This window comes from Sparus aurata, unplaced genomic scaffold, assembly GCF_900880675.1.
Source record: "Sparus aurata unplaced genomic scaffold, fSpaAur1.1, whole genome shotgun sequence".
In the NCBI taxonomy this organism is placed as follows: Eukaryota; Metazoa; Chordata; class Actinopteri; order Spariformes; family Sparidae; genus Sparus; species Sparus aurata.
The window spans coordinates 126,599-139,618 of record NW_022045106.1 but is presented as its reverse complement, the minus strand read 5'-3'; the positions used below and the strand labels follow the sequence as shown (position 1 = coordinate 139,618).

Genomic DNA, 13,020 nt, shown 5'->3' with positions numbered 1-13,020 from the left:
TCACGATCATGAAAAACACTGTTATTGAAGAAAAACGATTAACGTGCCGCCGCGCGTCGTGTATGCAAATTACTGCGCTGTAAAAGCACAGTGAACGCACCTGTGTCGCCTGCAGCTGCAGCAGTGAGTGTGTTAATGTGGATCAATTGTGGAACGAGAGATTGACAACATGGCAGAAAAGCAGCCTGAGCCTTTAGTTGAAAAGAAAGGTAGGACAACTTCGGTCTTTGGAGACATTTTGGCTTCAAATCGTCGGACGTGGAGCAGAAGGAGATGGTTTGCAAAGTCTGTCACACCGTCGTGTCTGCACCCCAGGGCAACACCACACATTTATTTAACCATAAAGTGGTCTATGACAAAATATTGAAGGAGCAAAAGGGCCCAAAAAAGTGCAAGAGCGCCAACTTCAGCCACAGCCACCGCAACACAGTCCTCCACTGACGACACTCTTTACAATGCCGCTCCATCTCCCACCGGCTCCCGGCGACAGCGAGAGATAACGGAGGCTGTGACATTCATGCTAGCTGAGGACATGTGCCCTATCAGTACAGTTAGCAACCCAGGCTTCAACACACTGGTCAACACTTTGGACAAGCGGCACGTGTTGCCATCACGCAAACATACAAATATTATTATCATTTACTTTTTTACTTGTTACTAATCTATCTGGTTGTTTTTCTAAAAGTTATTTTTAAAGTTGAGTTTTGGTGGCTCAATAAATCCTTTTTTTGAAATCAGTGAATAATCGTGTTTATTAATCGTGATTTCAATATCAATCAAAATAAAAGTGATTATTATTTTTAGCATTATCGCCCAGCCCTACAAGTAAGTATGAAATGAAGACCAGACAGCACTGTTTAAACACGTTTATAGCCTATATGTTTATATGGTACAATATAATATTATTTGGAACAAAACAAAATGGAATTTGCAGCTTTGAGACATTTGTTTTTCGATTGTATTTTATGTTAGTGTTGTTCTTTTGTTCTTTTCTTTTGCTGCTATCATTACTCAGAATTTGAGTGAATTTTTTTAAGCATCTGGCAAAAATAAGTTCAAATAGTTTGTAATCGACATTCACAGGTGTGAAGAGTCCTCAGTCTTCTACACACAGAGAGTCTTTGTTTGGTTTGGGTATCAAACTAATGAATCCTTGTTTCATTCTTGTCATTTCCTTGTTAGATATACATTCTTTGTACAAATTCATAAGTGGGGCTTCAATAATATCCCAGAAAAATAAGTTCACTGGACAACGGGATTAACTGTTTTTGATATATTTTAGGGCTTCTACCAATTCACAGTTCGAGATGGTTTTAACATACTTATTTTTTATATTGTTCTGAAATGGTCGGTATAAATTCTTCACATTGTTCTGATTTAAATTCAGATAGACATAGTTCTTTGTAAAGAAACCAACATGTTCTGTTTTGTATTTGGGATCAATGTTCTTGTTTTTTTTGAACGATTAAGTTTTTTTCACCAGTTTGCGACCATCATCGTATAATGGCACCTTTAAAGAATATGGAAGACGTTTTAAAGATTTTGGGGACCTGCAGTCAACGTTATCAACTATAACGACGTTACATAGAGACCAGTATGCGGGGCCAAACTTGGTAATCAGTCTAACAGAGATTAAAACGATCTCACAGAGATTTGTTATTTGAGTCTGCTGTGATTTAACATCTGCAGTACGACCGTTTCATGAGGGGGAACAAAAGAGCTGCATTAATACTACACATTTGAAACAGCATATAAAAAACAAACACTCAAAGTTAAACAACTCGAGCAATACAGGCAAAGACACCAAAGCAGCAAACACTCGCAGATACTTTCAAAAGGACAGAAATATCCTGGAGACAGGGACATGGCCACAAATATTACAGGCCAGGTAACTGATTGAAACTCTCTGGATAACCAGCTCATCTCTGTGGTAGAGGATCAGGGTTTACTTTGTCTCCTGGGGATCTTGAATCTCCGGTATGCCATACCATCTCTGCATTACATCACATTGACTCCACTCTCGAGTTAAACCACTGGTATGAGCACTAGTTTGGTGTGTCTCATACAGCAGAACATGTAAAACAGACAGTCGAGGAGATGCTGAACTCTGTGAAATAGACGTGTCCACGTCATTTTATGTGACAACGTAAGGAATATGTAAAAGCAGTGGATGACATGGAGGTACCAAGCGTGGGCTGCGTCTTGCACACTTCAGCTGGCTGCACACGAGGGTCTGCTGTCACATTGCAGCGTCACACACTCACCTGCTTACACAAGGAAGGTGGAGGCCAATGTTGCAATGGTATATGCAGGATAAGAAAGAGCCATATGAAAGTATAGACTTTGTTTCAACAAAATAGAAAACCTATTAAGAACAGCTTGGATGCAGATACTTTGTTTCTTAATGCAGCTAAATATTAAAGGACTCGGATCGGGATCGAGGTAAAAAAAACCTGATCGGGACATCCCTAAAAATATCAGGTCCTACAAACCAACCAGCGATTGGTTGAGCCTATTGTTGATAGACAATATATTTGTCCAATCTGCCAACCCTACTCCCAGTATGTCAGATCCTCCACAAATTGATGTTCCTTCTCTTTAATTACCTCTGCATTCACTTAAGCTCTCTATACTTTCTGCATGAAGGTCTGCATAGTAAATTGGATTATCATTGGATGAGGGCTCCTGTCTTTCCTGGGGCGATGTACTTTGTCGATGAGAAAGCCCAACTTGTTTTTCTCATTTTGAGCAATCTGGCTGATGCTTCCTTGTGTCCTCAGCAGGTTTTTTTAGTTTGAGGGAGGTTGAAAAGTTTCAGATTCCAATGAAGTCTGAAGCTTCTTCAATCTTCATATCTTGTTCTGTGAGCATCAGATTTACTGTATGCACTTTTTCATCCGTTGTCTTTGTCAGATGTTCTATCCTTTCGACATTTTCTTTGATAGCCACAATATCTGCATTGTTCTTACTTATCTGGTGCTCGGTGGCAGTAAATCTGCATGTTAGTGTGTAGTGTTAGATTCCAAGATTCCACATTGGTCTCTTCATCCTCATGGTATGAACAGCTCCCCTGCTGCTCATCTGAGCAACCACTCCAGGACACAACCCCAACAGCCCCACACCAACCGCTGCAGCAGATACCTGCTATCCCGAAACTGCTGGACCGGATAGCATCAGCCCTCATGTGCTGAAGACCTGTGCTGGCAAGCTCTGTGGAATTCTCTAGCCAGTGCTGTGGAAAGCATCCTGCCCCGTTCCAGTGTCCAAAAAAGGACGTCCTTGGCACTGGATGACTACAGGCCGATTGCACTGACCTCTCACAATATGAAGGCAATGGAGACACTATTGTTAGCACTGTTCACCCTGCACACTGCAGACTTCTCCCACTAATCAACCCACAACCATCTTCAAAAGTTCTGTGACGACTATGCTATTGTTGGCCTCATCAGGGATGGGGACGATGGAGCCTACAGAGAACTTACTCAGGACTTTGTCGACTGTTGCCAGCAGAACCACCTCCAGCTCAACGCCGGGAAGACCAAAGAGCTGGTGGTGGATTTCCGCAGGCACAGACAACCTGCACACAGGTGAACATGCAGGGAACGGACATTGAGATGGTGACATCTTACAAGTACCTGGAAGTTCACCTGAACAATAAACTGGACTGGACTGATTACACTGCAGCAACATACAAGAAAGATCAGAGCAGAGTCCATCTGGTCAGGTCCTTTGGACTGCAGGAACCTCCTGACCTCTTTTTATGACTCTGTGGTGGCATCAGCCATTTTCTATGGAGTAGTCTGCTAGAGCAGCAGCATCTCAGCAGCAGGCAGGAGGAGACCGGATAAGCTTATCAAGAAGGCCTGGTCCATCCTTGGATCATCTGGACCCGGTGCAGGTGGCGGAGAGAGTAGGATAATGGACATCTGTCATCACTGCTGGTGCAGGAGTCCCATCTGCTGGTGAAGGAGAGGAACTACAGGTCCAAGTGTGTGAAGGAGAGGTACCGCGGGTCCAAGTGTGTGAAGGAGAGGTACCGCGGGTCCAAGTGTGTGAAGGAGAGGTACTGCGGGTCCTTCCTGCTGCTGTCCGACTCTACAACCAGCTCTGCTCCAGTCGACTCACTGTGCAATACAAACTCTATAACTAATTTCGCTTTTTTTGGTTTGAACTAGGGTTTTTGGAATACCCATATTTATTATTTGTAAATAACAACACACTGCCACACTTTTTATAATGACATGTTTATTTTTTACTATTATTATTATTGTAGTATTACTGTCGTTTGGCTTGAATTCTGATTCCGATGTAAGTGAGTGCACTGGACACCATCTTGCCCAGCCTCCTCATCTTTTGTCCTGTTTGAAGCAGCAGCAGTCGTGCTTTCTACATCACTGCTGACATCACAGCTGACATTAGAACCACCAGATTTCATTTTCTGTTGATGATTTGTGTTATGTATGTCCTTAGATGGCTTCCGTAAGGTGGTTCACATCGAGCAGGGCGGTTTGGTGAAACCGGAGAGAGACGACACAGAGTTCCAACATCCGTTCTTCGTCAGAGGACAAGAACACCTGCTGGAGAACATCAAACGCAAGGTCACCAACGTATGTGTTGACAAACCTGGACATACCACTGCGAATTCCTTTAAACCTGAAGCACACTTGTGCACCTGACAATTTGTCCTGGTCTCCATGTTAACGGTATGTCTCTGGGTCCAGGTGTCGTCTGTGCGTCAGGAGGAAGTGAAGATGTCTGCAGAGGAAGTGAACAAGATCCTGACCGACGTCCAGCTGATGAAGGGCAAACAGGAGACCATCGACTCCAGGATCATAAGCATGAGACAGTAAGAAATCTTGATACTAGACCAGAGCCAGAACCAGAAATGGAAGTGGAAGCAGGCCTGAGCCTGCAGCTGGTCCAGCTCGTTAAATAACCTGATCCTGTGTGTTTCAGTGAGAATGAGGCCCTTTGGAGAGAAGTGGCCAGTCTGCGACAGAAACACACTCAGCAGCAGAAGGTCGTCAACAAGGTAATCAATACATCAATACATGGAGGAATCAATAAAACATGATATCAATATGCCACTACATCAACACATCAATACATCAGTACTTAAGTACAGTTTTCAGTTGCTTCCTTCAGCTCTCATGTGTCTGTGATGTCACAACACATTGATGAAGTTTGGTTCAATAATTTAATTAATTACAGGTCCTCTGAACATCAGACAGAAACAAACAGTCAGTGATTCTAACATCAGTTCAAATGTGTCTCCGCCATTTTCACCTCAGTCAGCTGCTGTAGATCTCCATCACCAGCACAGCACAGCACAGCACAACACAACACAACACAACACAGCACAGCAAAACACAGCACAACACAGCACAGCACCACAAAGCACAACACAACACAACACAACACAACACAGCAAAACACAGCACAGCACAACACAACACAACACAACACAACACAGCAAAACACAGCACAACACAGCACAACACAGCACAGCACCACAAAGCACAACACAACACAACACAACACAACACAACACAACACAGCACAACACAGCACAACACCACAAAGCACAACACAACACAACACAACACAGCACAGCAAAACACAGCACAACACAGCACAGCACCACAAAGCACAACACAACACAACACAACACAACACAGCAAAACACAGCACAACACAGCACAGCACCACAAAGCACAACACAACACAACACAACACAACACAGCAAAACACAGCACAACACAACACAGCACAGCACAGCAAAACACAGCACAACACAGCACAGCACCACAAAGCACAACACAACACAACACAACACAACACAACACAACACAACACAGCAAAACACAGCACAACACAGCACAGCACCACAAAGCACAACACAACACAACACAGCAAAACACAGCACAACACCACAAAGCACAACACAACACAACACAGTCCACATGTTCTGATGGGGTTTGAGTCTGGACTTTGAGAAGTCCGTTCAAAGCCTCATTTCTGGGTTAATTGATCCGTTCCTTTACCACTTCTGATGTGTGTTTGGATCATTGTACTGATGGATCACCAGACTGCACCCAAGACCCAATTTGCTGCTGATGATTTTAGGCTTTCCTGAATAATTTGGATATAATCCTCCTTCTTCATTATTCCATTTACTCTCTTTAGAGCAGCAGATCCACTGGCAGCAGAACCGCCCCACAGCAGAACTCTTCCAGCACTATGCTGGACAGTAGGTGTGGTGTTCTCCGGGTTAAAGGCTTCACCTTCTCTCCTCCGAACATATTGATGCTCATTGTGGTCAAATAAGTTTTCCTCCAGAAGGTTTCATCTCCGTCCACGTTATCAGCAGGAAACTTCGGTCCAGCTTCAAGGTTCTGTGTCTGGATCAAGAGGTTCTGTCAGCAGAGCAGCCTCTCAGCTCAGGTTGACGTAAAGCACACCTGACTGTGGACTCGGACACCTGTCTTCCAGCAGCTTCTGATTCACTGCAGACTTGGTTTTTGGTGGTTTCTGGTTGAGTCTTGACCATCAGAGCAGTTTTCTCTCAGCAGCAGTTGATAGTTTGATGGTGGCAGCGACACAACTGTGAACTTTATTCTTACAAACAGTTGAAACTGCTGTGAAATGGCTTCAAGTGACTTTCCTCACGTGTTCAGATCAATAATGTGCTCTTTCAGATCAATGCTTATCAATGCTGAGCTCCTTAGACTTTCCCATTGTGGTGTTTTTGTCTGAGTCCAATGTCTTTATCTGACAGGTCCTATTAAAATGGGCCCAGAAGAGTCAGCAGCTGTTATCACTCAGAACTAGTCTGAAGAAGTTAAGATGCTACAAAGAACATTTGACTCACAACTTTCTATGTCCCCCCCATCTCTCTGCAGTTGATCCAGTTCCTGGTGTCTCTCGTCCAGACGAACAGAATCCTGGGAGTCAAGAGGAAAATGTAAGTTTTCTCCACAAACTACACCATATACTACACATACTGCACAATATACTACACATACTACATATACAACACAATGTATGATACAGTGAACAGTTATCAGTTATCTTGGGTTCTGTTCTGTACTGTATCACTGAGTCTAATATAAATATATCTACTGTGTTATGTGAATATATCTACTGTGTAGTATAAATATATTTCCTCTTTCCTCAGTCCTCTGATGCTGAATGACTCTAGCTCTGCCCACTCTATGCCTAAATATAGTCGTCCGTTCTCACTGGAGCACATGCAGGTAACTCAACTGTCACATTGATCAACGTTTGTGTCACATGACATCACATGCTGACAGTTTCGAGCTGTATTTTTTAAGATGTCACAACCGGTCAAAGTGATTGATTATATCTATCCGCTGGGGATCTGATTGGATCTTGATTACCTATTCATTAGTTACTTGAAGAATCAGATCAGAGATCAGTTCTGACTGCACTTTATCTCTGTTTGTGTTTTCAGGCTGCAGCCAGTCTCTTCTCAGGTGACTCCCCTGTGACCTCTGGACCAATCATCTCTGACATCACAGAGGTGGCCACACCCACAGCGGAGGATGTGGTTAGTGATTGGACAGACACAGGGTAAGAACCAATCTAGGGCTGGGCGATATGGAAAAAAATGTTATCACGATATGTTTTTCCATATTGATCGATCTCGATTCTTATCACGATATGTAGTTTTTGCAGATGCTGCCAGTGTGAGGGACATCCTGAAGCTTGAAGAAACAAGAGATTCACGGAAACTTTATAATAAAGTTTAATAACATAAAAAATAATAATATTATGCCTTCCAATAATGAGCACAAAATGTTTTTGTTAAGGTCTTCATGCAGAAAAAATTCAGAGCAGCGCTCTTTTGCTCATACAGAGTTTTATATGCTTTCAAACAAGTGCAAACCAGTAAGTGACTGGTCAATTTTCACTATATTTGACATGTTTTGATTTTGTAAACAACATATTTAAACAACTTAGAAAAAACAATTATTAAATAATAATAATCTCAAATATTTGTAGAGGCAGCACAAAACCAAATTAAGTGAACATGTGGGTCACACCCTCTGACACATTCAAGTGCTTAACTAAGACAAAATAAATGTAAAAACTAAACCACTATAATACTATTATACTGGTTTACCTCCCAGAGATTTTTTGGAGGTATTGAAAAATGCAAAAATAAAGGGTTGTGCACATCATTTGTAATTGCAAACATGAGTCATCTCCCTTTACACAATAATACAACCTTTTACTTATTGAAACATTCTATATAAACTAACAGCTGTGACAACTATCACATCAAATTGCTTTGGCTGGACAGTGAACATCTCAAGTACAAAAAGAGTAAACATGGCCCTGGCACAAATACTACCTGAAAGATTAAGCTAGATCTCTAGAAATGTTTTATAAGTAGAATGAAATCTGAGCCAGAATTGCATGATATGTAAACATCGTTTACATATTCATGATCAGTTTCCTGAAGCCGTCTTTTTCCACTGTGCTCAGGGGAATCATATCTTTAGCGAGGCAATAAGTAATAGCGTTCGTTATATTTTTGCTCCGCTTTGATTGTTTTTCATACGGGGCAATGGCTGTAAAGCACGACTGGATGGATTGTTGTTTAACAGAGCCGCTCCCGCTAGCAATGCTAACGGGAGACGTAGTGGTCTTGCTTGGCTGTGTGTGTGGTGTCGTGCCAGCTTGAGCCCGCAGAGTCAGACTCTCAGTGTAATTACTGGGGTTTTGCCCTCTCAGGTGATGGAAAAGATTTGTTGTGTTCCCCGTCCTTGCTCGTACCAACTGCCGGCATATTTTGAACACCGGCTTCGCATGCTCCTGGTCACTTTTGCTGTATCCAAACCACGTCTACACAATTGACGTTGTGTTACCTTTTTTTTCAACAATGTCTTCGGTCTCGGGTGATGTAGTGATGTCGCTTTCACGTTCGGCATTATTTTCACTGTCCTCGACTTCAGTTTCGCTCATTTTTTCTCCTTTTTCCAACTTCTTTCCCTCTCTCCCTCTCTCTCAGTCTCCCTCTGTTTGCAACTGTAGCCACGCTGCTCGCTGGGAAGTGGGCGCGTCCTACCGGCATACTGCAGCCAGCAGGCTCTGATACTGTTGTTGTTGCGCTTATTTTTTTCATGTGATATCGAATAATATGTCCCAAGCATATTATCGAGATCGGTCAAAATTTTATTGCGACCCCGAATCGAGATCGAATTATCGCCCAGCCCTAAACCAATCACACAATTTCCAGTTCAGTCAGTGAGTCTGTGAGATCAAACCCCGCAGTGGATCATTAACAGAGCACTCAATGACGGTTTGTTCTCAGTTCATCAGATGTAACTTTGATGAAACTGCCCTGTGTCCTGCTAAGCCCTGCCCTTTGGTCAAGATATGTAGTCAGCCATGTTTGTTTTGGTTTGTTTATCTTTTTAGTTTGTATCGCACTCCTGTGAACATATCTGTTGATCACAATCTGTTGATCACAATATGAAGATGACCAAAAGATCCAACATGGCCAAGGTCATGGTGTTCAGGGAGTCACTTAAGGTTTGTTCTCCTCTGATTGGTCAATTCTCTGCCTGTTTCACCTGCAGAAAGAGCCAATCAGTGAGTGTCAAAGAGGAGCCAGCCAGTCCTGAAGTGGAGGTGTGTCCTGTCCTGGAGGGTGGGGCTTTACCCATAGACACGCCCCTCTCCCCCACCACCTTCATCAACTCCATCCTACAGGATGAGACGCAGCTGACCCCCAGTACCTCCACCTGTAACCCCACGACAGGTAACTAACACCTCCAACCATCCCTACGACAGATAATTATCACCGCCAACCAAACCTACAACAGGTGACTATCATCTCCAACCAAACCTACGACGGGTAACTATCACCTCCAACCAAACCTATGTAGGAGATACACTACTTGATAATAAAGGTAATTAATCACTGGTGATTAATTATACACTCGTAAATGGGGCACCACCTCCATTGTTATATCTATTTGACTAATCCGCTGGACATTAATCATATCCAACTGTACAAGTTTGGCTTGAACAGTTCAAATCAATATCAAATCAATTTATTTATTTTCAAAATCTATATTCAAGCTTCGTATTCTCATATTCATTATACGCAGTTGTTTCTTTTCACAGATCCATTGGTTCTCCACATTAGAATTGACTTGCACAGACAACGACAAACGGTTATATATGTTTATTGACTAAATAATTCAGGGTAAAATAAATGAAAATTATGATACTATGAGTCTAAACTCCTGAAACTTAATTTGAACTAAACTATTGCTTTTAATGTTTGGAAGTCGTGTTTCAACCTTTCCCAGAACTTCACCATTGCTTAAAAGTGGGATTTTGTATATATGAAAAGAATATGACATGATTAGATCACTTATCATTCAAAAAGAATTAAAACATGATTAAACATAAAACACTTGAATATACAGTAGAACCAAGGACTTATACATATTCCTTCTAGTTCTATCTTAACAAAACATGTCAGATGCATTTTACTGGTAAATTAAGTATTAAACACAAAGATTTGGAGAGTCTGTTCCAATCACCAAAGGGAGGGGCTGGTTTCTCCCAGACCTCAAACTCTAAAACTTCATCTTGGCTTAACAATAAATGAAAAATTTGGAAAATGTGAGATAATAGTTTATTAATTATTCAGAACTTATTGGAATTCGGATGAGTATAGAGACTGCAGTGGGATTGGAATGTCACTGACATGGTAACAACACCGGTCATAAATAACAGTTTGACACGTGAGGTGGGAGAACCAGATTAGGTTTCCCACCTAGCCTTCCCCCACTCAGTGGCGGTTCTAGACCAGTTTTAATAGGGGGGCCAGGTTGGGGCCGGCTTTTTTGTTAGGGGGCACATACAACCCGGAAAAAAGGATAAATCCCTCATTCAGACAAAACAGTGTTTACAATTTCAGCAATTGTGATTGGGTAGTAAACTGCTGAGACACTTTATTTCTGCCTTTCCCTTCAGAACAAAATCATTGCAAGAAATCTGTCATTGTATTATTGATGCAGACTCCCTGTCAGGGGGCCACAGGGGGGTCCAGACGGTTACGGGGGCACTGGCCCCTGCTGGCCCCCCCCTAGAACCGCCCCTGCCCCCACTGGAGAATGTTTCAGAGGGAGAGAGACGTAGACATCAGATGTCATTACCTACTTTACAATTGTTAATAGACACATTAAATCATAACATCTGTGTTAGAAAACAGTTCTCATTTCTTCTGATGTGGAGAAAGAAGACTATCGTGCTTGACCTCATTTGACCTGAGGAAAAGGAGTGCATCTTCTTTTGGGGGCGGGGGAAGACCAGATTTGGTTATTCGTTGTAAACTACTAAAAGAAGTCTCCAGTGACGTGTTTATAGCAAGAAAAACATTGTCTCTTCTTACTTGGTAAAGAGGTTTTGAGACAAACGGGCGCCTTTAGAGAAAACAGTCAACTTGGTAATTAATGACAGAGACGGGGACTCTGTGAGATTCAGAGACAAAAGGGCTTGTGTTCCTACACCTATGACAGGCAACTAACACCTCCAACCAAACCTACGACGGGTAACTAACACCTCCAACCAAACCTACGACAGGTTACTAACACCTCCAACCAAACCTACGACAGGTAACTAACACCTCCAACCAAACCTACGACAGGTAGCTTACACCTCCAACCAAACCTACGACAGGTAGCTTACACCTCCAACCAAACCTACAACAGGTAACTAACACCTCCAACCAAACCTACGACAGGTAGCTTACACCTCCAACCAAACCTACAACAGGTAACTAACACCGCCAACCAAACCTACGACAGGTTACTAACACCTCCAACCAAACCTACGACAGGTTACTAACACCTCCAACCAAACCTACGACAGGTTACTAACACCTCCAACCAAACCTACGACAGGTAGCTTACACCTCCAACCAAACCTACAACAGGTAACTAACACCTCCAACCAAACCTACGACAGGTAGCTTACACCTCCAACCAAACCTACGACAGGTAGCTTACACCTCCAACCAAACCTACAACAGGTAACTAACACCTCCAACCAAACCTACGACAGGTAGCTTACACCTCCAACCAAACCTACAACAGGTAACTAACACCGCCAACCAAACCTACGACAGGTAACTATATTGCCAAAAGTATTGGCACACCTGCCTTGACTCACATATGAACTTAAGTGACATCCCATTCTTAATCCATAGGGTTTAATATGACGACGGTCCCTTTGCAGCTGTAACAGCTTCAACTCTTGTGGCTTCGACTCTTCTCCCCCTGGCTTTACACAAGGTTTAGGAGTGTTAATGGGAATTTTTGTCCATTCTTCCTTAAGCACATTTGTGAGTTCACACACTGATGTTGGACGGGAAGGCCTGGCTCTCAGTCTCCACTCTAATTCACCCCAAAGGTGTTCTGTCTGGTTGAGGCCAGTCAAGTTCATCCACACCAAACTTATCTCATCCTTGTCTTTATGGACCTTGCTTTGTGCACTGGTGCACAGTCATGTTCTAAACTGTTCCCACAGAGTTGGGAGCATGGAATTGTCCAACATCTCTTGGTATGTTGAAGCATTCAGAGTTCCTTTCACTGGAACTAAGGGGCCAAGCCCAGCTCCTGAAGAACAACCCCACACCAGAATCCCCCTCCATCAAACTTTACACTTGGCACAATGCAGTCAGACAAGTACCGTTCTCCTGGAAACCACCAAACCCAGACTCATACATCAGATTGCCAGATGGAGAAGCGCGATTGATCACTCCAGAGAACACGTCTCCACTGCTCTAGAGTCCAGTGGTGGCGTGCTTTACACCACTGCATCTGGCGCTTTGCATTGCACTTGCTGATGTTTGGCTTGGATGCAGCTGCTCGGCCATGGAAACCCATTCCATGAAGCTCTCTAATGTTTTCGAGTTACTCTGAAGGCCACATGAAGTTTGGAGGTCTGTAGTGATTGACTCTGCAGAAAGTTGGC

General features: G+C 42.9%; 1 protein-coding gene across 3 annotated transcripts in view; it reads left to right on the top strand.

The window, feature by feature from the left end:
- hsf1 (heat shock transcription factor 1) overlaps nt 1-13,020 on the top strand; it is a 43,882-nt gene that overhangs the window by 11,849 nt on the left and 19,013 nt on the right. For 2 of the 3 annotated variants that reach the window (XM_030410509.1, XM_030410507.1), the window contains exons 3-9: nt 4,471-4,607; nt 4,722-4,846; nt 4,957-5,032; nt 6,903-6,964; nt 7,178-7,256; nt 7,475-7,593; nt 9,609-9,790. In XM_030410509.1, coding sequence (XP_030266369.1) covers nt 4,471-4,607; nt 4,722-4,846; nt 4,957-5,032; nt 6,903-6,964; nt 7,178-7,256; nt 7,475-7,593; nt 9,609-9,790 — 780 coding nt within the window. The remainder of the gene's footprint in view (nt 1-4,470; nt 4,608-4,721; nt 4,847-4,956; nt 5,033-6,902; nt 6,965-7,177; nt 7,257-7,474; nt 7,594-9,608; nt 9,791-13,020) is intronic. The other variant, XM_030410508.1, reaches the window with a different exon arrangement.